The sequence below is a fragment of the Conger conger genome, chromosome 1 (assembly GCF_963514075.1).
Source record: "Conger conger chromosome 1, fConCon1.1, whole genome shotgun sequence".
NCBI lineage: Eukaryota > Metazoa > Chordata > Actinopteri > Anguilliformes > Congridae > Conger > Conger conger.
The window spans coordinates 70,579,534-70,604,959 of NC_083760.1; the positions used below are offsets into that span (position 1 = coordinate 70,579,534).

Here is a 25,426-nt window from a genome sequence, read left to right on the forward strand (position 1 = left end):
ATCCATATGTACTGTATATAATACATAAAAGTAGCTTACTTTGTGCAACACAGCATAAAACACAAACACTATAATTTCATATAAATACATCTCAGCAAGGAAGCAATAAATCACTATAAAGTGCTGAAAGGTTATCCTGAGATTTCTGTACATGCTTTCTCCATCACCCAGAAAAAGCTGGTCTTAGGTCCAGGAGTTCAGGACATTGCAGATCCCATGGCAAAACGGGCAAAAGACAACAATAGCCAACTCTACCAAGGACAAACCTCAATACTACAGAACCCAGCAGCATACTGTATGTGCACACCAGCAGTAAGATAACTGAACACATAAGAGAGAAGAAACACACATGACTTGAGTCTCTTGAGTATTTGATACAGGTAGCTTAGTGGCCAGGCTGAGCAGACTGCAGGATGGCTATAAAATAAAACAGAAACAAATGAGCAAAATAATTGAAAATATGATAATGTCATTTAACAGTATGTTTTTGTTAAAGCATGGAGTACACACACCATGAGCCAAGGCCAGGCACACACAGCAGCCCCTGCAGACAGGCGGTGCTGTGAGAGTAATCGTCCACAGCATCTGAGTAAGACCACCACAGTCTGCGGAAATACCACTTCACAAGCTGTGCGCTGCTTTCATTACACTGCCCTGACCTTAAAAGCTCATTTTCCATTGTCAAAAAGGCAAAGTAATGAACTTTTAATAGATAATTACCAGATTTAAATTCACTCTCAGAGTCAGGCCAATTTCTGTGGGGGAAAGCATTTTATTCAAGACCAAAAGCTGGAGGTCAACTTTAGCTTCTCCGCCAATTTAATTAGATGTGATGAGTTGGAGATATCAAAGTTGGGTAAAATTTTACCCAGAATATGGCTGATATGTTCCTGTGTCCAGCCCTGGATCTGTTGGCCACGTGTCTCACCACACAGAAAGGATAAAGTGCACTGATTATAGTACCTTCCTGGTACCTGATGTAGATAAGGACCTAATTAAGCTCAGGGTGGTGTAGTGGAGGTACCCAGAAGACATCCCTTAGGCATCACGGCTCTGGAGTTAGACCCAGTCTGAAATGGGTCAGCGTTGGAGGCCTCGTGTTCTCAGGGAAGCTGAGAGTCAGTTGAACCACCACACCCACCACCTAGATAGTGAATTCCTATAATCAAATGCAAAGCTGTAATTAGCCTCCATATTATATTATACATGTAGCTACAACTATATAAAGGGGAATTTTACTAATATCCAACATCAATGAGGTCCTTTGTGCCTATTCGGCATTATTCTATTTTGCAGAATTATTATGAAGAAGCTGAAATGAAGAAATTTCTCTATGCATCTTCCTCTTCAGTTTACAGAAACTATGAGCTCCCAAAATTGCAGCCAGCGAGATCGTGATGAAAAGAAAATAACAGATTGCATACACTTTATGCAAAGTTGAAATATATGCTGTTACTACAATACGAAGAATGTGTTAATGTGTCAAGCTCAATAACACATGTCGAGGCCATGACTCACCCTCTGAACCTGCTACAGAGCACGATGTCCATTTAGAACAACCCTTAAATGACTCATCATCTAGGTGCCATGAAAGATGGAGGTGATGTACTGTGTAATGTGTAATGTTTGATAGCCTCTGTATATTTACCAGAGTTTGAAAAAAAAAAAAAGGATTTTCAGGTAGAATTATCCTTCAGAAGAATAAAGACTCGACTACACCTAAAGAGGATCTTAAAAGAGCCTGAGTGTGTGCACCTGGGAGAGGGGGAATGAAACATAATTTTGCTGTTTTTCACGCACCAGGGCACCACAAGCAAGAGCTCTTTACCTCTGAGTTATCTTTGGTGACAAGTGTTACATGACTTACTGGCATCAGGTTTCAAAATATTTTCCTTAGCACAGTAAATGACTTACAAGCTTAATGCTGTGTTGTACTGTAGTATCCACTTTCTTCTAGGACCTCTTCAATAATGGTCTGTAACACATGAGCAGATATTTCTTAGCACAGTCAAATGACACATTAAATAATTAATGTGACAAATATTATACAAACAGCAATGTTGGTGCTACCTTTTAACAAACATTTTTTGAGCATTTCAATCACCTTAGAATCATGTTATTGTATTACTTTATCATGAAAATGCAGCAATAGGTTACTATTACAACAAACAGTAAACGTACCTGCATTTGTTCATATGTGACTCCATCTTGATGGCACATACGGCTCATACTACCTGTGAACATGGCCCATCTGTTAGAGAGGAATTTACCCACTGCTGGGAGACAGAGCCAGAGATACCTCTCCCACTGTGCTAAGAATCAGCCTCGTTCATTAGCACAGGGGGAATTAACAACTATCTATTTTAAGAAAGGTACGGGAATGTTACCATGTATGGAAGAATTAAAGGCTGGAGAATTCATTAGTATTATTCAACTGAAGCTACTCTGAATCAAAATGTCACCCCATCAATGATCAAAGCTGATAAATCCATTGTTAATATTGGGCTCAGATCATACTGTAATATAATTTGCAGCCCTCTACTGAGGGAAATAAAGTATTTGGAACATTAACTGAATCCAATTAAATATCTAATATCTTCTGGTTTTTAGACAAAACTGTACCTTGATCCTCAGTGCCAAGTTGTTTCCCACCAAAAGACTGGACCAGGGGAAACCAATCTGTACTACTGGAGCCTGGTTCAATCACTTCTGGAGAGCCCTGCAAGAGCTTCACATACAGAAGGACATTCTTCACCTTCATGGTTGAACCAGTACATCCATACACCTCCGTAACAGAGCCACTGAAGGTCTCATTATCTCTTTTTCACCTTCTGCACCAGATTTACATATTGGATACTGGACACAGTGCTTTCAGAACACAGAGAGGCCATGTTCTCTAACAAACATAGGCAGACCTTTTCTAGCTGGCTGTCTTGAATATGGCAGGTGGAGCAGCGCCTTTATCCCTCCTTAATGAGGAGGATGAAACGGTCTGTGTTCATTCGTGCAGTTACACAGTAATAGACAGAGAGGCACACAAGTCCACTGACTTGCTTTTCAGGAAGAAGGGACATACATAATTCACTCCAATTTTTATACCACTACTGAACCTCTGGAGATTCATAAAAACAGGATGTATATTATCAATGCTTAAGCTATTGGAAATGATAAATTACTCTACCTTCTACACGTAGACAAATGCAACCACCCTTTTCCTCCAAATGAGCATAGTTTCGTTTTTTATAACCAGACATGCATGCATTCGGTCTCATAAGGCTTATTTCTAGTAATCATTATTTGAAATGGATATTTCCTCCCACATTAACCTACCTTCTTGAGCTCTTCCTTCAGGTTGTAGGGACTGCTCCGGTAGTGGAACAGTGATTTCTTGAATCTCTCGACGGCCCGCCGTTTGAAGTTGTGCTGAAGAGCAGGAGGAAGCTAAAGAAATGCCCATAATTGTTAAGCACAAATGTACAGCATGGACAATTAGCACGGTATTAAAATATTCATAAACATAAAGTAGTCCTTGTGTGTAAAATATTTGTACAATAATCAAGACTGTTCTCCAAAGGTGGTGTGCAGGAATTGAAGCACTTCAGGAGTAGTTGTGAACTCTAACAGCTCAATAAGGTGTCATTTGAAATGCATTAAGAGCCATTAAATGCAGCCATTCACTAGGAGGAATAGACATCGCCTGACCTGACTGATGAAAATGATTTTGTGCAGCAGAACTAGCAGTCTCTGGATGGGGTCGTCAATTTGACGGACTTTCCTCTGAGACACACAGATTCCTGCTGATGCTGTTGAGAAAAACAGTGAACCATGCAAATAATATGTTCTCCACCCATCTTACAGTCCAAGCCGTTCAATTGCTAAGCATGTCTGGACAGATGAAGGCATTTGGATCACAAATTGCTTGCCTCTAGTATAAAGGCACCCTGATGCTGCTTGTACTTAAAGGAATACACCAACATTTCGGGAAATATAATTTTTTTACCGACTTGCCCTGACTTAGACGGGATGTTCGATTTCATTTTGTGCATTCACTGGCTCAGTTTCTATGTTAGCATAACGTGTAAGCTAAGCATGAAGACTTGAAGCTTATAGGAGTCAATAGCCTACCTCCTTCAAGGTGAAGAAATACACCTTACAGCAACTCTGAAGTCTTATTTACCCAATGTATCAAGTGTATTTGAAATACATGTGCAGGAAAAACATTGTAAAAATGAGAGACGTTGTTAGACGGTTGGAAGTATAACCGCTGAACACACATGTATCCTTCAGTCTTCCGCTGGTTGAGCACAGTGGTCCGCAGACCTACTCAAGGTAGAGCTAGATCCAGCACTCGGTGAATGTTAAAAATGTAGCATGTTTAGAGATTTGTACAGGGATTTCTATGTATTTTTTTCCTGAACGTGTATTTCAAATACACATGATACCTCATGGAAATAAGACCGCTTCGGAGTTGCTGTAAGGTGTATTTATTCACTTTGAAGGAGGTAGGCTACTGACTCCAATAGGCTTGATGTCTTTATGCTAAGCTAACACGTTATGCTAATATGGCAACCGAGCCAGTGAATGCAAAAAAATCTCAATGAAATCGAACATCCCGTCTAAGCCTGGGCAAGTTGGGGAAAAAGCTATATTTCCCAAAATGTTGGTGTATTCCTTTAAGCCCTATATCCTCCATAGGAGATCTGAAAAAGTATTAATATCATTAAAGAGTCAATAGCCTTTCCCCATTGCTTGAAGAGCAATAGAGTAATCAACACAAGTCTGGTCTGGTCTTCAAGGCTGAGCACTATAATAGGTGCTGCTAACACAGTCCCCTGGTTACTATGGCTGTAATAATACAGAAATGACCTCTCACTGTCTGCCAGCTGTCTCCTGAGCTCACTGCCTTACTGTTTGGGGAGAGGAGCTGGACTAAAGAGAGGAGAAACACTAGTTAATATTACCAGGACTCCAGGCCAAAGAGTAAAATTAAATGTTCAGAATGATATGATTTACCTGGTCGAGGTTTCAGTTTTGGGGCAGCAAATTCTCCACTGAAACACAGAAGTTATTTATACATATAGGATACACTAATCACTGCAACTTACACAAGAACACATTATGAACACACTTGAACTCACCTAGCAAGGTTTGGTTCCTCGGTTACGGAAGCACTGACGCTGCGCTTTATAGACCCTTTGAAGAGCAAAACATAGAACCAGTAAGATTTACTTCTAAATGAGAAGTAAAAACAGAAAACAGATCCTGTACAGACTTACGTGTAACAAATATAGTGGTTGGTACAACCAAAAGGAATGATATTTCACAGTAATACTTAATCTTCCTTAGTCTTCATGAAAATGCTGACCTTCGGGACCAAATCCAACCAGTAGAAAATACTATATGATGAAATATTCTAGTACATTTCATATTTTTAATCTATTTCAAGAAGTAATGAAAAACAATATATATTAATTTATTTCTGGTTTAAGGTATTAGTTCTGTAAAACCATATTGCTGCACTAACAGAAATGACATAAAATACATTGAGACTGAAACTTTAATACCAGCGATGATTCATTGACACTTTGAGAAGTCATTTTAAGACAATAATGTAAGAGTGGTAAGGAAGGCTGGAGGGGCCTTCTCGTCTAGCATAGGGCCTGTAGCTCACAAGTAAACCATAAACCATCTGCAGCCAGCACTCACAACCTCTTTATTACTGCTATTTTAACCACAGAGACATTCCACCATTACATCACCTCATGAATCCTGACCTCATGCCCTCCATTTCAGTAACCCAACATGGTTCATGTTTCAACCATTAATCCCAGAGACTCTTTGTGTTTGTACAGTACCACGGGTTCTCTCCCGATGAGCTTGTGGAGGATGAATTTGATACTGGGTAGAGGCGTCTGGTTGTGGTGAAGATGCTAGACTAATAACAACAGTGTGGGGCACTGCCTAGCTCTCAGCATGGTACTTCATATCAGCTGCTGCACAAGCCTATTCAGTTTTATATAAATAGATGCTACAAACGCAGAGTGAAATAATTCATTAAGTACTTATTAAGCCCTATGTTTGGGAACAAGATTTAATATGTGATACAAATGCTTTAAAAGTCATTTTTAAAACTATTCTGAGTTGAAAGCATCCTCATTAATATGGAAATCCTGAGGCTACATTGTGTAGGAGGATGTCAAGATAATATTTTTGGCAATATTTTGCATAATGAAATTAGTCTGCCCAAATAAAACGTGTTTGCACTATTCTGAGTAACAGGGAATAATTAATGTCCAATTAAAGACCCTGAGTGGGTGTGTGTGTGTCTGGATGTTGCTCTAGCTGTGAATCACATTCACCTCGTGACACGGGGGAAGGCTGAGGGAACCTCGAGATCACAGCTCCTCTCCTCCGCCAAGGATACCCCACCCAGCTCCCACTGACAGGCTTTCACACAACATGCCCATTTCACATGATTCAACTCAAATCTAATTCCTCCTCTGCACTGAAGAGCCTGCTGAGAGCCCAGTCTTTTCTTCCTGCAGCCCAGCTATTGAGACACCCTCCCCTCTGTGCTGCAACCTAGCCTGACTTCACAAAGCCTGCTGGCCTTAAATTACCCCCGCCATTACAGTACATCAGGAGAGATGTATGCACAGGACAGGCGGAAAATTATTTTTCAAGAGCATTTGAAGGTTCAGCTCAGTACAGCAGCAGCACTGGTTCTGCCCCATTGTCATTTTTCTTCCTAATATCAGTGCTGTGCAAGTCTGACTGTGCAAGTCAAGGGCACTGCAATGAGGAGAATAGAGGGATAACTGGATGGATGGATAACTGGGTGGATGGGTAGATGAATGGATAAATGGGTGGATGGGTGGACGGATGGATAACTGGGTGGATGGACACATGGATGGATAACTGGGTGGATGGGTGGGTAACTGGGTGGATGGATAGATGGATGAGTTCACTAATAAACTCCCGAAATGCAAATATAAAGATTTGGTTAAGAACACTTACTAACAGATACGTTGTTACAAGGACTGGAGGTAGAGGTTTTATCAGAGGCATCCTGCTCTTCCTCAGAACCAATTTCTATGAGAAGAAACAGAGGGGTTACTACACAGATACACTCAAATAAACAAATGATGAAAACAGGGTAGGCTGGGTTTAATCAACTGTTCTCCAGTTTGACAGCTAATGACAGATAATGACAGCACACAAAACAGAATATTTTCATTTAATTCCATTTTTAAACTCTTTCATAGGAGTTATTTGTTCCAAGACTAGAAGGGGAACAAAATCAGATTTTAGTTCAGCTTGTAACGCAGACAGCCGTATCTGGTAAGTAACCCATTTTCCCTGGAAACTTGCCTCAATTCCAAACTTAACTCATTTGAATATGTTTTTCATGAAATCACTGACAGACTTTGGAGCTGTTAAGGATGGAAGAATATAAATAAACAAAAGGCACATTGTTCTTTCGAAATCGTTCTTTACTTTTATGTTCAGTTTGGGCAGCTTGTTAGTGGCGAACTGTCATTTTGCAAGGCGAGATGGCTGTCATCACAGGGACCAAAAAGAAAAACAGACTGAGGTGTCATTTTGGCGCAGCAGCAACACAGTAATTCGCTCCAGGCAAAAATTCACACCGATTTTAATTCCTGCTTTTATCTTCGTTTACCTCCAGATCCCAGCCTGCAGCAGTCTCTCTATAATAACAGAAAGCTTCTCAAAGAAGAATTTTAATTAGTGCCACACTGGCTGCCAGCTCCGCACAGAAAGGGAAGATCCATGCATTCTGTTTTTCATTTAAGAAAAGAGCCGTGTAGAAAATACTTGAAGAGGTATTACAGGGAAAAGCAAAGAAAACATAAAAAAACATTGATTTGGTTGCATCGCTGTCTGAGATGTGTAACATATCAAGTGTATGGCCACTTTAACTACTCCAACAGCTTGGAGTTGTGTCATATCTTACTTGACCCCTGCAAAAATGGCAGGAAGTGTCACTCCTAATGCACTCAACTCTGAGCAATAAAATCACAACACAATATACATTGAGATGAGCAAGTCCAAGTTCCCACTTGGTAGGGAAGACTTCCTAAGGGCAGGAGCTACCATGTTCTGACAATCTCGGTTCTGTTTAAGAACAAATGAATTGGACTTATAAGAACACACTGGCAGCAACAGACTATTCAGCCAATCTAGACTCATTATATGAACAACCAATGACTTGGCTCCGCATTAGCCCTGCGGAAAGTGCCGGAGAAGAGCCCCTACCTTGGCTGGGGCCGTGCTCCCCTGTGGCAGCAGTATTAGGCAGGGAGGGGCTGCCGGAGGTGCTAATGGAGCCCCTCTTCACTGCCGCTGCTTCACCGCTGCTCAAACTGTGATCGTTCATGCAAAAGGCCTGCGGAACAAGCAGGTATTTCTGTAAGTGTGTACGCACCTTCAAAATAATTTAAGCCTCTTACAGAAAGATTAGTTTACTATTCAGGGGGTAATATCTCACTTTTTGGAACTACTGAAGCAAAATTTATTCGAATGCCTTTAGGTAAACACATTAGACCAGCATGTGAGAATCAGTGAATCAGTTAAAAAACGGTGATGCCTATTTTTCACAGGGGGTGAATGAAACAGTCAAAAGTGTCACAGAGCAGCTGATGGGAGGTCGAGAGCTATTGTAAAAGCTTTGGATCTTTATGGGATACTACTCTCTCTGCACTGAATCCTGCTGTGGTTACTGGTTTAATTGCTATTAGAGCTATTATCACTTACATACACTCAGTGATCACTTCATTAGGTAGACCTGTACACCAGCTTGTTAATAAAAATATTGAATCAGCCAATCTGTGGCCGCAACTAAATGCATAAAAGCATGCAGACATGGTCAAGACGTTCAGCTGTTTTTCAGACCAAATGTAAGAATGGGTAAGAAATGTGATCCAAACTTTGACCGTGGAATGAATGTTGGTGCCAGACAGGGTGAATATCTCAGGAACTGCTAATCTCCTGGGATTTTTACACACACCAGTCTCTAGAGTTTGCAAAGAATGGTGTGGAAAATGATGAGAGAGGTCAGTGGAGAAGGGCCTGAGAAGACTGGTTGAGGCTGACAGGAAGGTGACAGTAATGCAAATAACCACACATAAAGCCTCTTAAGTGGATAGGCTACAGCAGCAGAAGACAAATGAGTCGAAGAAATAAGTCAAATAAATACCTAATATAGTGCTCACTGAGTGCACATGGCAGAGACTCTTATACAGAATAATTTATAATGGAGATATGACGTAATATTTTAAATTGACCGACTAGACTGCCACATATACTGCTGCTTTATCAAATTTTTAGTTCACTCACCTGTGAGTGCGATGACTGGCAGTGGGCCTGTGCACCTCTGTTGGTTTCCAGGAAATACTTCTGCGCCCGCTTCCTGTCTCTCTCCAGCTTCCTCTCCAGAGCATGCTGGGAAGCACACAGAGCGTCCATGAACTTCATCATGATGTCAGAGATCCTGGCGCTGACCTCCACGATATCAGGGCGTGCGTCCGAGTCAGGGGTCAAGCACCTGCAACAGCCCCAAGGGAAAAAAACCAGCTTACATCTCATCCTGCAAACATTGGGAAAAGAATTACACAGCCTTGATACTGTCAATGCCTCCAGTGTGAGGTTGTTTCAGAACAGGCTGAATTCACATGTAATCTCGGTGTCTCAAAAGAACCTCCTGAAAAGCACAATGAAAGTGGCGACTTTGAATGCTTATTTAAAGCCGGGAACTTCTAGAGTTTGTAGCGTTTGTCTACTGATCTAGTGGAGCATGAAATGGAAACGGGGAGAAGTGTCTTCACACTCTCGCAGAGAGGGATTTAGCCATCTGTGTCAGGCAACGCAGCGTGCGCTAACATATTCATGCTACACTGACGTCTCTCAGCTCTGAATATAAATAAAGACCAATGGTGAAAAAAAAAATGCAGGAAAACTGCATCACAAGGCATTTCCAGCTCCGTGGCAGAGACATGTTTCTGGCTTTTCATTATCTTGGACAAACATTGTCAGATGTTCGGCGTGAACCGAATGCATAGCTGATGCGTGCATGATCCGTGAGCGGTATATTTAAACAAATCCGCTTGTTCGACCTCTTAGGCGCGGCTCTACAGAGGCGCATATTGAGAAATGAAGGGAGGCGCACTGAATGCATTACCATTTAATGATGCCCGTCACTCTCTCGGAGAAGAGCGCTGGAGCCACTGGCTCATAGACACCCTCCACAATCTAGCAGAGAGAGGCAAACAGAGATATTTCCACATAAACAGCACACTGTACATTCTGCTTTCCACCACCTCACGGATAATGTGATATAATACAAGGACCTCCAGGCCCCAGTGGCAGAGCATTGCTAGGCAGCGGGTGGACAGTAATGTGGACTGAGACATATTAGGGCAATTATGGTTTTTTAGCCAAGCCTGTGGGCTCAAATGCTTTCCAGTAATGTCTGGAGGAAAGTATATAATTGCAGTGAAATCCGAAGGTTACTGCAAAAGAAGAATTATGTAATATGTCTCTCAGCTGGCGAAAGAGACAGTAGAGAGAGAGTGTCTGTGTTTGTGTGTGTGTGTGTGTGTGTGTTCCTGTGTGTATGCGAGAGAGAGAAAGAAGGTTTGAATGCACACCATGCTTCTGACATTAATGGTATTGTATGTGTGCGTCTCTGTAAAAGAGCCAGCATGCATTTGCTGGAGTGTGCGTTTGTGTGTGTGTGTGTGTGTATGTCAGTAAAAGACTTGGTAATACAAGCCTTTGTGCATTTGTTTGAGTGTGCTTTGTGTGTGTGTGTATGTCGGTAAAAGATTTGGTAATACAAGCCTTTGTGCGTTTGTTTGAGTGTGCGTTTGTGCATGTGTGTGTGTATGTCGGTAAAAGATTTGGTAATACAAGCCTTTGTGCGTTTGTTTGAGTGTGCGTTTGTGTGTGTGTATGTCGGTAAAAGATTTGGTAATACAAGCCTTTGTGCGTTTGTTTGAGCGTGCGTTTGTGTGGCTGACCTTGGTAGCCAGGGACAGCATGTTGCCGCTGTAGAAGGGGGGGCGGAGAGCGGCCATCTGATAGAGGATGCACCCTGCGGCCCACACATCAGCCTTCTCCCCGTACGGCTCGCTCTTCACTATTTCTGGGCTAAGACAGAGAGCACAGGGACACCGAGTTAACGCCCGCTCACCTCAGACCCCAACGCCCCTCTCTGTTTCAAACCGCTCGCCCCGTTTCTGGTCTCACTGACCGCCGTTGTGAAATAGCGTCTCGGAGCGTATCTTGTGCTTGCTACATACTGCATGTCACACCAACCTTACTGTGATGTGCACAGTAAACAAACAATGACGACATGATGAATTAACCAAATGTAATAGTAACATAATAATACATAGCAGGTGTGTACGAACGCAGCACACGACAAGTCATGCTGAATGTTTTTGAATGACAAACACAACAGGATATAACCAGGCTAAAGACCACTTTGCAGTCATTGGCTACATGGCTACATTTTAAAAACATTTATGTGCAGTATGAGATATTAACACATTAAAAAGGACAGTGCAGTTTATGATGTTAGTATGTTTAAAAGGACAGTGCAGTTTATGATGTTAGTATGTTTAAAAGGACAGTGCAGTTTATGATGTTGGCATGTTTAAAAGTACCTGCTGCAGATACAGAATAATAGTTATTACCACTGTCTTTAATAAACCAGAGCCTGCATCCCCCAGCTTTCATTGCAGTGCTATAATACTGTGTGAATGTGTGGGTCCTCTTCACTCCTCAGGTCTGCAGGAGCCCTGCTGGTAACCCAGCCTACAGGTACTATACAAGACCATCTGGAGCACAGCCAAGTAAATGCCCAGGTTCAGCTCACCCAACATGGCCGTTTGTACCGCTTACATGAAAGAGTAGCCGATTTAAATGTAGGAAGACAAACATGACAAAAAATCCTGCATACAAACAGAAGCAAATTAACAAGAAAGGCTACACATGCTAATCCTTTGAAATGAACTACAAAGCAGTCCCACGGGCACTGGCGGTATTGACAACAACTGCCAGCGGTAAATTACTCTGCACAAACATACTTATTTCAAATGGGACAGCACATCTGGAGAAACTGGGGAGTTCCCACAATCCTCTCTGTTCCACTCAATTCTGTGTCTCTGAGGATGGGAGCAGCAGATATAGGAAGCAGATGGCTAGTATAGCATACTGATTGCCTGAATGCCAGTCTGACTGAAAGTGAATAAAATTTAATAAAAAGAGTAAATATTGACTGATTTTGGATGCATTTGCATCCACATGAATGGAAAGGCGCAATACAGATCTGTACATTCCACCAGCAGGTGCATTCAGCCTGCTCCTCTAGGTTAGAGGCTTTTACTCCCTTTCACTGCGTGAACCTATTTAAACCCTCATGCAAGGTCAGGAGCAAAGATCATGCTCAATACCTTTTCACTGGTGGAATATACTAGATCTCAACAGTTCACAAAGTCTATAAAGCAGGTGAATAAGCTACAACCGTACACCAAGCAATAATTTCATTACCTTGGCCCTGGGAAAAAGAATAGGTGGTGAGTGGTGGTTAGTGGTTACACAGAGTTAATGAACTCTACTGCAGGCTTATTACTGAGGAGAAGCACATGGGTTTCCTCTTTATGGTCTGTACTTTAAAACAGAGGAGAGGAGGGTGAGTGAAGACTCCAGCCATCAGTAGTGTGGTGTGGCTAATGTAAAAATCCTCTTTGAAGTGCGTTCTGTCAAGCGACAGCCCTTTTCTCTTTGATAATAAGCTCTTCTCAAGTGGACCTGGATATGAAACACGTCTCTGCATGCATGCATGCAAACAGACACACACACACAAAGCACAGGAAAAATACTGGTAACATTCCACTGAATTGTTTTAAGCGACCTAGTGAAAAGTAATATGCAGGAATATCAGGTTTTTCAGGTGTATGTCAGTTGAGGACGGGTAGTCGGGTTTACAGCCCGTTAAAGTCATAATAATAAATAGTGGGAAACGGGAATACATTGTTTGACATGTTTTATGATATGCAGAAAGATCATTGTGCAGAGAGTACTGATGGTGCACTCGGCACTAAAGCATGTCACACTCACATGGCATAACTCATCCAGCAGCAGCTGTAATGGCTGCCTGTATGACACTGCTGCTGTAATGAATTGTATTACAGGCCACCATGTCAAATTGAGAGCGAATGCAAACAAGCCTGTTTAGAATGTGTCACAAAAGCAATGAACATCCTTCAGAGAGCGACTGCCTTACTTCAGGTACCCAGAAATCTCATAATTCACTACATTCCTATGTGAATTACCTTGGTTCATATACAAAACTATCCTTTTTAACATTTATTTATTTATTTGAGTGTTCTTAGATTGTTCTTTTGCGAAAACCAATGAGCCAGTCTCTAAGCAATTCACTCAATAAAAAATAAAAAAAAAGATACATATAAAATATGTAAAGAAAAGATCACTCAAAATCACATACAGCAATATGTAAACTATTAAAAAGAACACCTAGGATACTTTAATGCAGCATCAAATGCAGACAGCCAGTCATTGTACATTGTTGGCAGACTTTAATAGCTGCAAATCGTTTAGCACATGAAAAGCTTGTGGTAAAACAACTCTACAGAACTGTGGTTCAGTGTTATCAAAGGGCTTCCAGGGCATTCAGTCCACCCTACCATAAGACCAGAGCCTATTTGCATAGACTACACTGAAATTACAAATGAAAACCTTGTCTTCAGCTAAGAGATAAGCCTGGATTTCCAAATATGTGCAAGTGAAACACACAAAGCACATTCCCACTGCCAACCCAATGATAAATATCTTCACCACATCTCCGTCTCTGTGGATCCTACATTACTGGTCTAATGCCTTGTGAACACTACACGACTTACAACAGAGTGCATCACACTTTTAATGTCTCTATTAAAAATTGCTGGCATTTCCATCCGAAGAACACTCACACTGCACTGCAGGTGTCGTCACAGGCTACGGACAGAGGGCCAGACACTCCACAAGCCATGCCTAAAGGCTTGTGATGAATTCAAATTAGCTTGATATTCTCCCAAGAGTCCCAGACTAGCTGAAGACAGGACTGGGAAAGCTGTGATAGACTCTTGGCGTGTGTGCAGCAGTGGGGGCTTCCTTCAGACTTCCACAGGCTCTTAAAAACTGCAAATTTGTGACAAAAAATAATTCAGTGTATGCTAGGGATAGTTAACTAACTAACAAACTGACTGATCCCGTTGTAGATCAATATTTGTGCACTTAACTGAGATAGGTATACATAGACTGCCACTAACTGTGAAAATGAGAGCTGCTTTAACTCATTTGTATCTTGTATCTTTTTGTTTTGCACATGAAATAACTGAAAGTTGAATAGTCTTTGTGAACCGTTGAGATACAGTATTTCCTAATAGTTCACCAAGGCGTTGACAATGAGCAGACTATGATACCACCACTTCACCATACACCCACCTGGAGCAGACTGTAGTGCACTTCACCATACACCCACCTGGAGCAGACTGTAGTGCACTTCACCATACACCCACCTGAAGCAGACTGTAGTGCACTTCACCATACACCCACCTGGAGCACACTGTAGTGCCCCTCACTTCACCATACACCCACCTGGAGCAGACTGTAGTGCACTTCACCATACACCCACCTGGAGCAGACTGTAGTGCACTTCACCATACACCCACCTGGAGCAGACTGTAGTGCACTTCACCATACACCAGCCTGGAGCACACTGTAGTGCCCCTCACTTCACCATACACCCACCTGGAGCAGACTGTAGTGCACTTCACCATACACCCACCTGGAGCAGACTGTAGTGCACTTCACCATACACCCACCTGGAGCAGACTGTAGTGCACTTCACCATACACCCACCTGGAGCAGACTGTAGTGCCCCTCACTTCACCATACACCCACCTGGAGCACACTGTAGTGCCCCTCACTTCACCATACACCCACCTGGAGCAGACTGTAGTGCACTTCACCATACACCCACCTGGAGCAGACTGTAGTGCACTTCACCATACACCCACCTGGAGCAGACTGTAGTGCCCCTCACTTCACCATAGCACTCACCATGAGTAGGCTCTGGTGCTCACAAATTTACCAGGACACTCACCAGGAGTAGAGTATGGTGCCCACTACTGATGTCAGCTTGCTGTTCTCCTGTTTCTGCTTTGCCAAGCCAAAGTCCGCTGGAAAGAGACAACGCATTTAAACCTATCCAATATCACAATTCTGTCTGGAGAAAAAGCATGAGATGGTTTAAGTGATAATTTATTTTTAAAAATGCTCATTGGTGTGTGGCAAGACTACTCCCTCAGTCAGACGCTCCGGCATTTAGGCTTGTACTGGGGATAGCAAACGCACAGAAAATAGTTTCATTTGATGAAGAAAACATTCATAAACTGACTGAGGGGTGCTTGGCATATCCAGCTGAGCACTTTCCCCGGGGTTCATTTTCATCCAAAAATCCAGAGAAACTCATTTCAAGCACCAATGAGATGTGCCTATTAAATGATACGGTATGCTAACCATCATTTTAACAGGTAACGCTAACACAGTATGCACAAAAGGCCATTTTGCTTTGCACAGCTAGCCTCTCCTATCAAAACAATTCTAGATTTTATGCTTTAAAAGCCAGTTCCACAAGGAAAGTTTTGATTCATGTGTTGTTACACAGAAGATGATCGTGCCAGTAAAAGGCATGTTAATCCATTTTAGAATCCTGATATACAAGTGGGGCTAGAATAGTAACACTGTTAACATATTCTCATTAATATTGTTTATATTTTATTGATAACATTTTTATTTCATAAGTGCTTGACAAATAAGTGTTTGACTATGAGCCAACAGTGCCACCTAGTGAATGTTTTCAATCACATTGCCTTCATTCTCAGCTGATATCACACAATTCCTGTTTCAGTTTCTACACCAGTCAATCATTCATTTAGAGACACAAACGCACATGCAAGCACACACTTCTTGTCTTGCGTGCGTGCACACACAGACACACACACACAGAAACACACACACACAGACACACACACACACACACACACTCACTGATAGTGACTTTGTCTCTCTCTCCCAGCATGACGTTATTGGGGGTGAGGTCTCGGTGGACAATTCTCTTCTCCTTGTGCAGATAGCGCAGTGCGAGGCACATCTGAGGAGTTCGCAGAAGGAAGAGCAGTTATGAGAGTGGAGCTTGGTTTGCAATGACAAATGTCTGAATCCTGTGAGGAATGCAGCTATTTTAAGCTTGTGTGCGCAGGTACACACGCAGTGTGCTTTGAAAAATAACTTCTGTAAGAAATTGAATGAGGGTATCTCCCAAGGAAATTTTGCTTGATTCACTTATCAACTATTGAAGCTGAAGGAAATACTGCTTAGCACCCAGCTCCCATTCTCCAGTGCTCTACAGTTACAGGTAACTGCATCTTTTCTTACCTGAATAAATATGTTCCAGATTCTCTCCTCAGTGAACTGCTGTCCTTTCTCCTTCAGGGAGGTGAAGTGCTCAGCCAGGGGAATTCCCTCTATCAGCTCCATAATGATGTACAATCTGTCATCTGGAACAAAACTGACCTGCACCATACAACTTATGCAACAAAACCTCTCCATAGTACTGACCTGCACCACACAACTTATGCAACAAAACCTCTCCATAGTACTGACCTGCACCACACAACTTATGCAACAAAACCTCTCTTTACAGTACTGACCTGCACCACACAACTTATGCAACAAAACCTATCCATAGTACTGACCTGCACCACACAACTTATGCAACAAAACCTCTCCATAGTACTGACCTGCACCACACAACTTATGCAACAAAACCTCTCCATAGTACTGACCTGCACCACACAACTTATGCAACAAAACCTCTCCATAGTACTGACCTGCACCACACAACTTATGCAACAAAACCTCTCTTTACAGTACTGACCTGCACCACACAACTTATGCAACAAAACCTCTCCATAGTACTGACCTGCATCATACAACTTATGCAACAAAACCTCTCCATAGTACTGATCTGCACCACACAACTTATGCAACAAAACCTCTCCATAGTACTGACCTGCACCACACAACTTATGCAACAAAACCTCTCCATAGTACTGATCTTCTTACTGAATTTGAAAATATTTCAAAGCTTACTTTCCAAGAAGGTCTTGTAGTATCTGACAATGTTTGGATGAGTCATCTGTCATGAACAGAGGGTAAAACAAATATCATAACTATCTCTAACAGATTATTTAAAAACTCAGGCAAATGATAAAATTACCTGCCAATATAGCAGCAGGAGTGTTTTTAGAGTGCTGTACAAAGGAGCGTGTTTCGGAGCATTGCCACTTATAATGGACTTGGGCAATGTTCCTATTTATAAGTAATAAAGTAAAAACAAAAAATGTGAATTGTGAAATATATTATATCCCAATAAAAACGCATAGTTTTGGCATCCATAATGGTATTTCTATCTAAGTCTACAGGTTACCCACAAACACAGTTAAAGGCTACAGGTTACCCTCAAACACAGTTAAAGGTTACAGTTTACCCTCAAACACAGTTAAAGTCTACAGGTTACCCTCAAACACAGTTAAAGTCTACAGGTTACCCTCAAACACAGTTAAAGGTTACAGGTTACCCTCAAACACAGTTAAAGTCTACAGTTTACCCTCAAACACAGTTAAAGTCTACAGTTTACCCTCAAACACAGTTAAAGTCTACAGGTTACCCTCAAACACAGTTAAAGTCTACAGGTTACCCTCAAACACAGTTAAAGGTTACAGGTTACCCTCAAACACAGTTAAAGGCTACAGGTTCCCAACATGATAAAAGACAGGCATCACAGTAAACTTCAATCTACACAGTTAACTATAGATAATGAATGATATCATCATCATAAGAAAATAATGGTATAGAGACGCTAGCTTACCTGTTCTTTTATGATGGTGAGCTCAGACACAATCTTCTCCACACTGCTGTCTCGGTCGTTCTTGTCTTTTCCAAAGGCCGGGTTGTGTAGGTTCACTTCCTTCAAAGCCAGGAGGTTCTGTCCACTCTGCTTCCGCACCTTTTCCCATGTCCCAGAAAGGAAGGGTGAAACAAACTGTGCAGGGTCAAGGGCCAAGGGGCCCTGGGGCACTACGCACATCAGCCAAGTTCCCTAGCAGCCCAATCCCCATGCCTGTTTCACAAAACTACCTCAGTGCTGCGACTATGAACACAACATCTGTGAGCACTTGGCAGGGCCATTTTGCCAGATGTCTTCGGAAAACTGCACCACCAAACACTGTAAAGCTCATTTGGCAGCTATGAATGAAGGCTCATGGTTTATAGCTGGGAGAACTACATTCATCAACAGTGTCTTGTTTGTGTTCATAGCTGAATGCAATTTCTTTCAGATTCCACTGTGCCAGGAGAAAATGATGTATGATAAGGTGTTGTGGAAACATTTTTGTTGCAGCATAATTGAATCCTAAGCAAAATATGGCAATTCAGCAGTGCAACAATTAAACACAAAACTGTTTTTTCTGTATCTAACTTAGCAAAGCATTTCCATTACAGCCACATCACTGAACATGCTCCAGGTAAGAAGACCCATGTCTCAAACCCACATCATTCAGGCTATAAGTTCAGTTCGCAAAAGCACAGCTCTGCACTGTAACCTCAGGAGCATGTAATAGAATATGCTAATACAAAGCCTAGCTTAGCCACTGACTAATGGGTGGGTGAGAGTTTCCATTATGGAAAGTTTCTATGAGGAACACTGTCATTTTCTGTGGTCTACAGGCCCCACCTTGAACACACTACCGAAGGCCCCACTGCCCAGATGGTCCAGAATGGCATAGCCGTTGATCACTTTCAGAGGAGTCCGGTTCTGGTTCACGGTCTCAATTCCTTCTTTGAGACTGCTTAATTCCTCCTCCTATAGACAACATACACATCACTGAAAATGCCTTATTTCAGACTGCTTAATTCCTCCTCCTATAGACAAACATGGCTGTTCTATAGTACAGCCATGTAAAATGTATAGTACGTTTATTTAGGATCTTTCATGAAATTATTTTTGAAAGAATCTTATCTGTACAGAATGTTATGTAGGTGCCTAAGACTTTAGCACAGTACTGTACACTCCTAATAGGCACAACATTTGACAAATATTGTGCTGGAGAAAAGATAAGGGTGCTCACAGGGAGAAGAGAAACTTTCTTTTGAAGAGTTTCATAGGCAGCGATGTCCCGAACATAATGTCCAACGTCAATAAACATCTCAAACAGGTTTGGAGAGAAGAGCCTGAAAGCACAAAGCATTTCTATAGCCGAGCGACCGCGTGTGGTTTGAGCCTCACACTGAGCTGTGATTACACATGTATATCTCTGACATTCAGAAGTACCTTTTAAATAGATGTCTGCTTCGCTCCCTGCTGAAGAGGAATCTTAAGGCTCTAAAGGCATAGCACTGTCAACAATAAGCAAACATTTTTACATTAAAAAAACATTACCTGAGATGACACCTTTATATCATTGCCTTATGTTATATTATTTATACCATGTATTGTATTATATACTATATCTTATAATATTAATCTAATATTATGTAATTCTGAAGAACAAGTAAAATATATATATTATACTGTATATTATGTCAATTGTAAAAAGTGCTTTGGAAAAAAAGTCAATTTACCATTTACCATATATTTCAAAGATTCTTTAAAAAGTGACTATGAGACAGTATACATTTGTTAAAAATGTGTTAGATCAAAACTACAAAGAATTACTTCATAGTAATTTATAGTACCTGAACAGATTTTGCTTTTGGTCCAGTTTGTGAGTCATGTGGCAGAATTAATTTTCCTATTATATACACTCCATTCTCCTGAAAAAGCACACATACAGTACGGCATTGGAGAATGCATAAGACTGCATAAATATTACAGGTTCATTTGCAGTTAGTTGTTTGTAAGGATGGCATGCACACAGTTTGATTAAAAACTGCAGCACACAGAAGGCTAAGCATGCAGCTCCACCCATTCACTGAATGCAGACAGGGAAGTGTTGCGCAATGATTGCGACAAGGCCAGCGGCCAGGTAAGGCTTCCTGCAGACGGAAGAACTGCCGGAAGGTTCCGTACCTCAACCACATGATGTGCTGTGGTGTCATCCAGGACCAGCTCCGTCAGGGCTGCACAGCATGCTGAAGAGGGAAGACCGGTGAGACAGCAGGATGCCCGGGGGACAACAGTCATTTTTTAAGGTATCAATATTGTGTGATATGGCAAAGACCTCGTTGTAGCAGAAGATGGAGAAGAGACAGAGAAAATCGAAAGTGTGTGTGTGTGTGTGTCTGTGGGTGTGTGTGTGCGTGTGTGTCTGCGTGTGTGCGTATGTGTCTGTGCGTGTGTGTGTATGCATGACACTCACCTGCCTGCAAAGACAGTGTGCTCTCCAGTGTTTCCTGTGGGCTCAGCTCCTCTGAGATATGCTGTTGCTGAATTCGGCCTGCGACGTTAGCACTGGACAGCGTCTCCACAGAGGAGCGGTCAGAGACATACACCCTGTCGCTGAGCAGAAGAGAGGCACTGGACATTACACGACAGTCATATGAAAGCTTCCAGCAAGTTTTCCACTTTCAGGTATAGTTCAGAAACAGCAAGCTAAGCTCAGAAACTGTCAGATACAAATCAAATACAGAAGAATCCTGTAATTCTGTAATGAATGCTAAATCAGCAAGAACACAGAGCACCTAGCCAATGTGAATCACTGTTCATGACCTACAAGTGCAGCGATTTAAGGAACTCAAACCATGGCCACTATATATTCCATTCCAAGTCCTATCTTTCTCTAATGAAAAATACATGGGGCAGGCTGAAGTGCCATTGGGGCCAGGAGCTGTGTCATCACACGGGCCCCTCACCAGTCCAGGATGCGCAGCAGCTGCTGCACCCCGCCCCACGCCCGGACCTCAGCGCTGGTGTCTGGGTCCTCACACAGCTGGACCAGCACCCACACCACGCTCCACAGCAGCTTCAGGTGCTCCGAGTGCAGCAGGCTGAGCAGCACCGGCACGCCCTCGTACACCTTCAGCTGCTCCCTCACCTGCCGGTCCGGACACAGGAGCCTGAGCAGCTCTGCAGCGATCCTGGGGGAGAGACACAGGCACAGGCAGCAATGAGCTCTACCAATGTCTGCGTATGCCCACATTAGCACACACAACACTGAGCTCTACCACTGTCTGCGCATGCATTAGCACACAAAACACTGAGCTCTACCACTGTCTGCACATACATTAGCACACACAACACTGAGCTCTGTCACTGTCTGCGCATACATTAGCACACACAACACTGAGCTCTACCACTGTCTGCGCAACATTAGCACACACAACACTGAGCTCTATTACTGTCTGCGCATACATTAGCACACACAACACTGAGCTCTACCACTGTCTGCGCATACATTAGCACACACAACACTGAGCTCTACCACTGTCTGCGCATACATTAGCACACACAACACTGAGCTCTATCACTGTCTGCGCATACATTAGCACACACAACACTGAGCTCTATCACTGTCTGCGCATCCATTAGCACACACAACACTGAGCTCTATCACTGTCTGCGCATACATTAGCACACACAACACTGAGCTCTACCACTGTCTGCGCACATTAGCACACGCAACACTGAGCTCTACTGCTGTCTGCGCATACATTAGCACACACAACACTGCTGAGAAGGATATCTCCTCAAGGAAGTATGGCAGCATGTACATTCTGGATGTCATTTCATCAAACTAAATATACCTTTTTGATAGTAGGTCATACTCTTGCAGTATAATGAGGAGATTTTCCACAATCAAAAGCTCTCCGATCTTTCCTTTGTAGTCTGGACTGGAATAAAGAAGCAAAGACAGTGCATTTATTTGAATAACAGTTTATGAATAATAAAAATACTATAACCACAATCATACGTATAAGAAGCAATGCACAGACAGATGAGCTCATTAAAATGCTGGGCATAGTCTAACCCTCATTTTTGCACACTTCACTGGAATGAAAAATTCTGTAGCAGTAAGATTGTGAATGCCGCAAAAGGTACCTCTCAGCCAGGCTGGTGAGGGCCAGGAGAGACCCTAGCAGTACGCTGCTGTCACGCGTTGCCAGCAGCTTTGCCAGGGTCTGAATTTAAAGAGTAAAAATGTTCCTCCATTTCGTCACCGATTTCTACTTCCACACAACAAGGTTACCTTCCATAAGAATTCACACAGCACAGCCCTGGCACATGGATAGGTCTACACCACAAAGGTCACGGCAAATGAAATGTGTGCCATACTGTCTGAGTGTCTTCTGCTAACTCAGCTACCATGTTGCACTATCTCCGTCATACATTCAGCTTGCATAAGCAACAATAGCATTCAGGTGCTTGATAAACAACATGAACACAACACAGTCCTTATCCAGGAAAAACTGGGTCTAATTAATGTCTGATTTTGTCTGACAGTGTTTCTGGTAAGTGTGAGGCTGCTTTGAGTTTAGACAATATTAAATCAGTTTGACTAAGGAATAGTAAAATCATTTTATTTACTTATTCAGTTATTTGTTTGTTTAATCAATAATATTTATAGGAGCAATGCATACAAATAAACATCTGCAGAAATGTGTCTATTTAGAGTACCACATTTAGCTAAAAACCCATCTTTCCTGAAGACAATGAACAGGTGAAAATGAGTTGAAGGGAAAGTGCCAGGATAATGTGGACTACCTTGTGAGCTCCACACTCAATGACCCATTTCCTCTGTTCTTCTACCACAGAAACTTTCTGAAACATATCTAAACAGAATAGGAGACATTACAAATGAGAGGTTCATAATTGAAGAAGCATTTTGTAAATGTTTCTCTTCTTTTTGAAAAGTGATACAAGAGATCTCACATGTCATGTTGACCAGCTGTTCCATTGCAAATATTTGCTCTTCACAATCCAGATAGCTCCTGGAAACTGACTCCATGTGCTGCAGCAAAACATACATACTTTCAGACACAAAGACACATACTGTACATAGACAAACATACTCTAAATTTAATTAGTTAACCTTTACCTGAGCAAGGCAACTAACCCCTTGGAGTTGATAGAAAACTTTCTGCAAATGAAAAGAATATAAATATGAATGAACATATGAAGTGTTGATCAAAATATTCCAAAGAGGGATTTTATTGAGTTATTGGGTGCTTAAACATAATTGGAATTACATGGATTTTATGAGCCAAAGTAGCAGATCTGGTACCTTTATCAATTGTATAAACGCAAAAACAAATCTCTACCTGGTAAAGTGGTTCTCTCATTAACAGTCGCAAACAGATCAATATACTTAGGAGGTGTCCAGGACTGGCTTGAGCAATCCAGGCACTGCAGGCAGGGAAGATACCGGATATTAATTACTATTAGGCTAAATGGTGCAACGATGCGATGTTACACACACACAAAAAAAAAAAAACACTTCAAAAGGCTGAAAAACTTATGAATTAGCCATCACATATTCTCATTCATTTGAAAAAACAGTTTTTACCTGCACAGGAGCCTGTTTTTGACCAAACAGGTAAAGATGTCCAAAAACAGCTTGTTCTGGGGGTGACTGCTAAAGCTCCTGTGATTTCTGTAGGTCACGCTTCATGGAAAAAAATGGATTAGGAACAGAACAACAACAACAACAACAACAACAACAACAACAACAACAACAACAACAATAATAATCTATTATGATTACTATTATTATTTTACTATTTTACTCAGTACCTGAAGTGTTCCAGTCCTGAGGCCTCAGCAGTTGGTGACAGTGCAGTTTTGCTCTTGCTGTCATTGTTCTGCTGGGCAGGGGGCTGGGATTTGCTGAAAGTAGTGTTTCGTGTTTTGGAGGAACTCCCTGTAGGTACCTGAGAGGCAGAGAAAACACATACATCAGTGTACAAATTAACAAATGTTACAGCAGATCTTCTTCCTAAAACCACTGTTTCGCAATGACAAGACACACATGTAAATAAGCTGCCTGTTACAATGTTGCCCTTAACAAACTGCATTGATATAGACCGCATTACACTGTATTTTGAATGAATATGAAACCTGATTTTACCTGAGGTTTGAATGGAGAAACAGTGAGATGGGACAACAGTTTTCTGAGATCAAATATTTCCCTGAAAAATAAAAGAAACATTGTTGGAAAGCCAAAATAATTGTACAGGCGGTTAAATGTCATAGAGAAAAAGAGGCTCTTACCTGTCTCCAGCTTTATTTGACTTTGGATGTAACTTTTCTGCTTGTTTCCCTTTTGTCTGTGTTGTTTCCCGTCTGTCTGTATTGGGCATTTTCAAATCTGTGTTCTATTCATATCATTCCTACAGGAGACAGTAACGGCCAGTATTATTAATAGCGTGTCAGGCAATTTACGGGTCCACAATACAGAATTCCATACTAACCACTACATTTGTCACAGGTTATCATTTCATCATTTCAATTAAGACTGAATCAATAGACGTAGATACATACTTGCCCCTCTTCACAAATAATACAGTCAAAAACGAATACAATTTGCATTGAATTTAGTCTCATGAACGGCCATTGGTTCATCGTGGCAGCAGTCTGCGCATATCACGAAAGCAAAATTAACTAAAGTGCAATAGCAACAATATTTACCACGCACAAACAAATTCTAAACGCTATCTAGCTTTAAAAACAAGTCAAATAACGTGTTTTACCGCTTACATAAAAAAGGCACATATTGTAAACAGATGCGACTCGTTGTCATTGTAACGTTAATAAACATTAGCAACAATAGTTTAAATCCTTAAAAATAAAAATGATAAAAACTGCAGTTGGTCGTCAGTCCTTCCGACTTGATAGGTAGCCTAGCTGAAGTATATGGGATCCGAAAATGTAAACGTGCAAATAAGTCCCAACTAGTTATCAACATCTTACTAGTTCAAATGTGTCTTGGTTCATGTCTGTGTGTTGCTATATTAGTAACTAGCTAGACAATTGTGTTTTCGTTTCTTATTAGCTTCCTAACGTAAACTAGCTATAGGCTATCTATGAAATGATGATAGCACTTCAGCAATGGTAGCAAACTAGCAAGAAAGCTACAGTGTGCGTCAGAATTCAAAATAAGCTTAACTATTTGTGTAGGTAAAAGCCTATTTAGCCATGTAGCAAGCAACTCTCATTAATTTTGACAGTTGCTGAATGCTGTCCGTCATTTACCTGCCATTGCAAACATTTACATTTTCATAATCCAAATGATCTGTCAATGATTCAGTTTAATTTTGTAATCAAGCAGTACAAAACATTAAA

General features: G+C 41.6%; 1 protein-coding gene across 1 annotated transcript; it reads right to left on the minus strand.

Moving 5' to 3' along the window:
* Positions 1-826: 826 nt before the first annotated feature.
* nek10 (NIMA-related kinase 10) lies at positions 827-24,444 on the minus strand. The gene is made up of 35 exons (XM_061245260.1): positions 24,356-24,444; positions 24,213-24,273; positions 23,879-24,015; positions 23,652-23,750; positions 23,407-23,491; positions 23,184-23,225; positions 23,018-23,096; positions 22,850-22,917; positions 22,187-22,266; positions 21,892-21,978; positions 21,001-21,225; positions 20,508-20,647; positions 20,219-20,280; positions 19,885-19,962; positions 19,481-19,545; positions 19,278-19,380; positions 18,884-19,012; positions 18,020-18,157; positions 17,242-17,287; positions 16,525-16,646; positions 16,138-16,240; positions 15,191-15,266; positions 11,040-11,169; positions 10,199-10,269; positions 9,358-9,565; positions 8,278-8,407; positions 7,018-7,092; positions 5,139-5,193; positions 5,014-5,051; positions 3,703-3,803; positions 3,331-3,441; positions 2,623-2,728; positions 2,182-2,234; positions 1,915-1,975; positions 827-1,159 (listed from the first exon to the last, which is right to left on the minus strand). Exons 1-34 carry the CDS (start codon positions 24,442-24,444, stop codon positions 1,919-1,921), a joined length of 3,249 nt encoding a protein of 1,082 aa, XP_061101244.1. The 3' UTR covers positions 827-1,159; positions 1,915-1,918.
* Between the last annotated feature and the right edge of the window lie 982 nt (positions 24,445-25,426).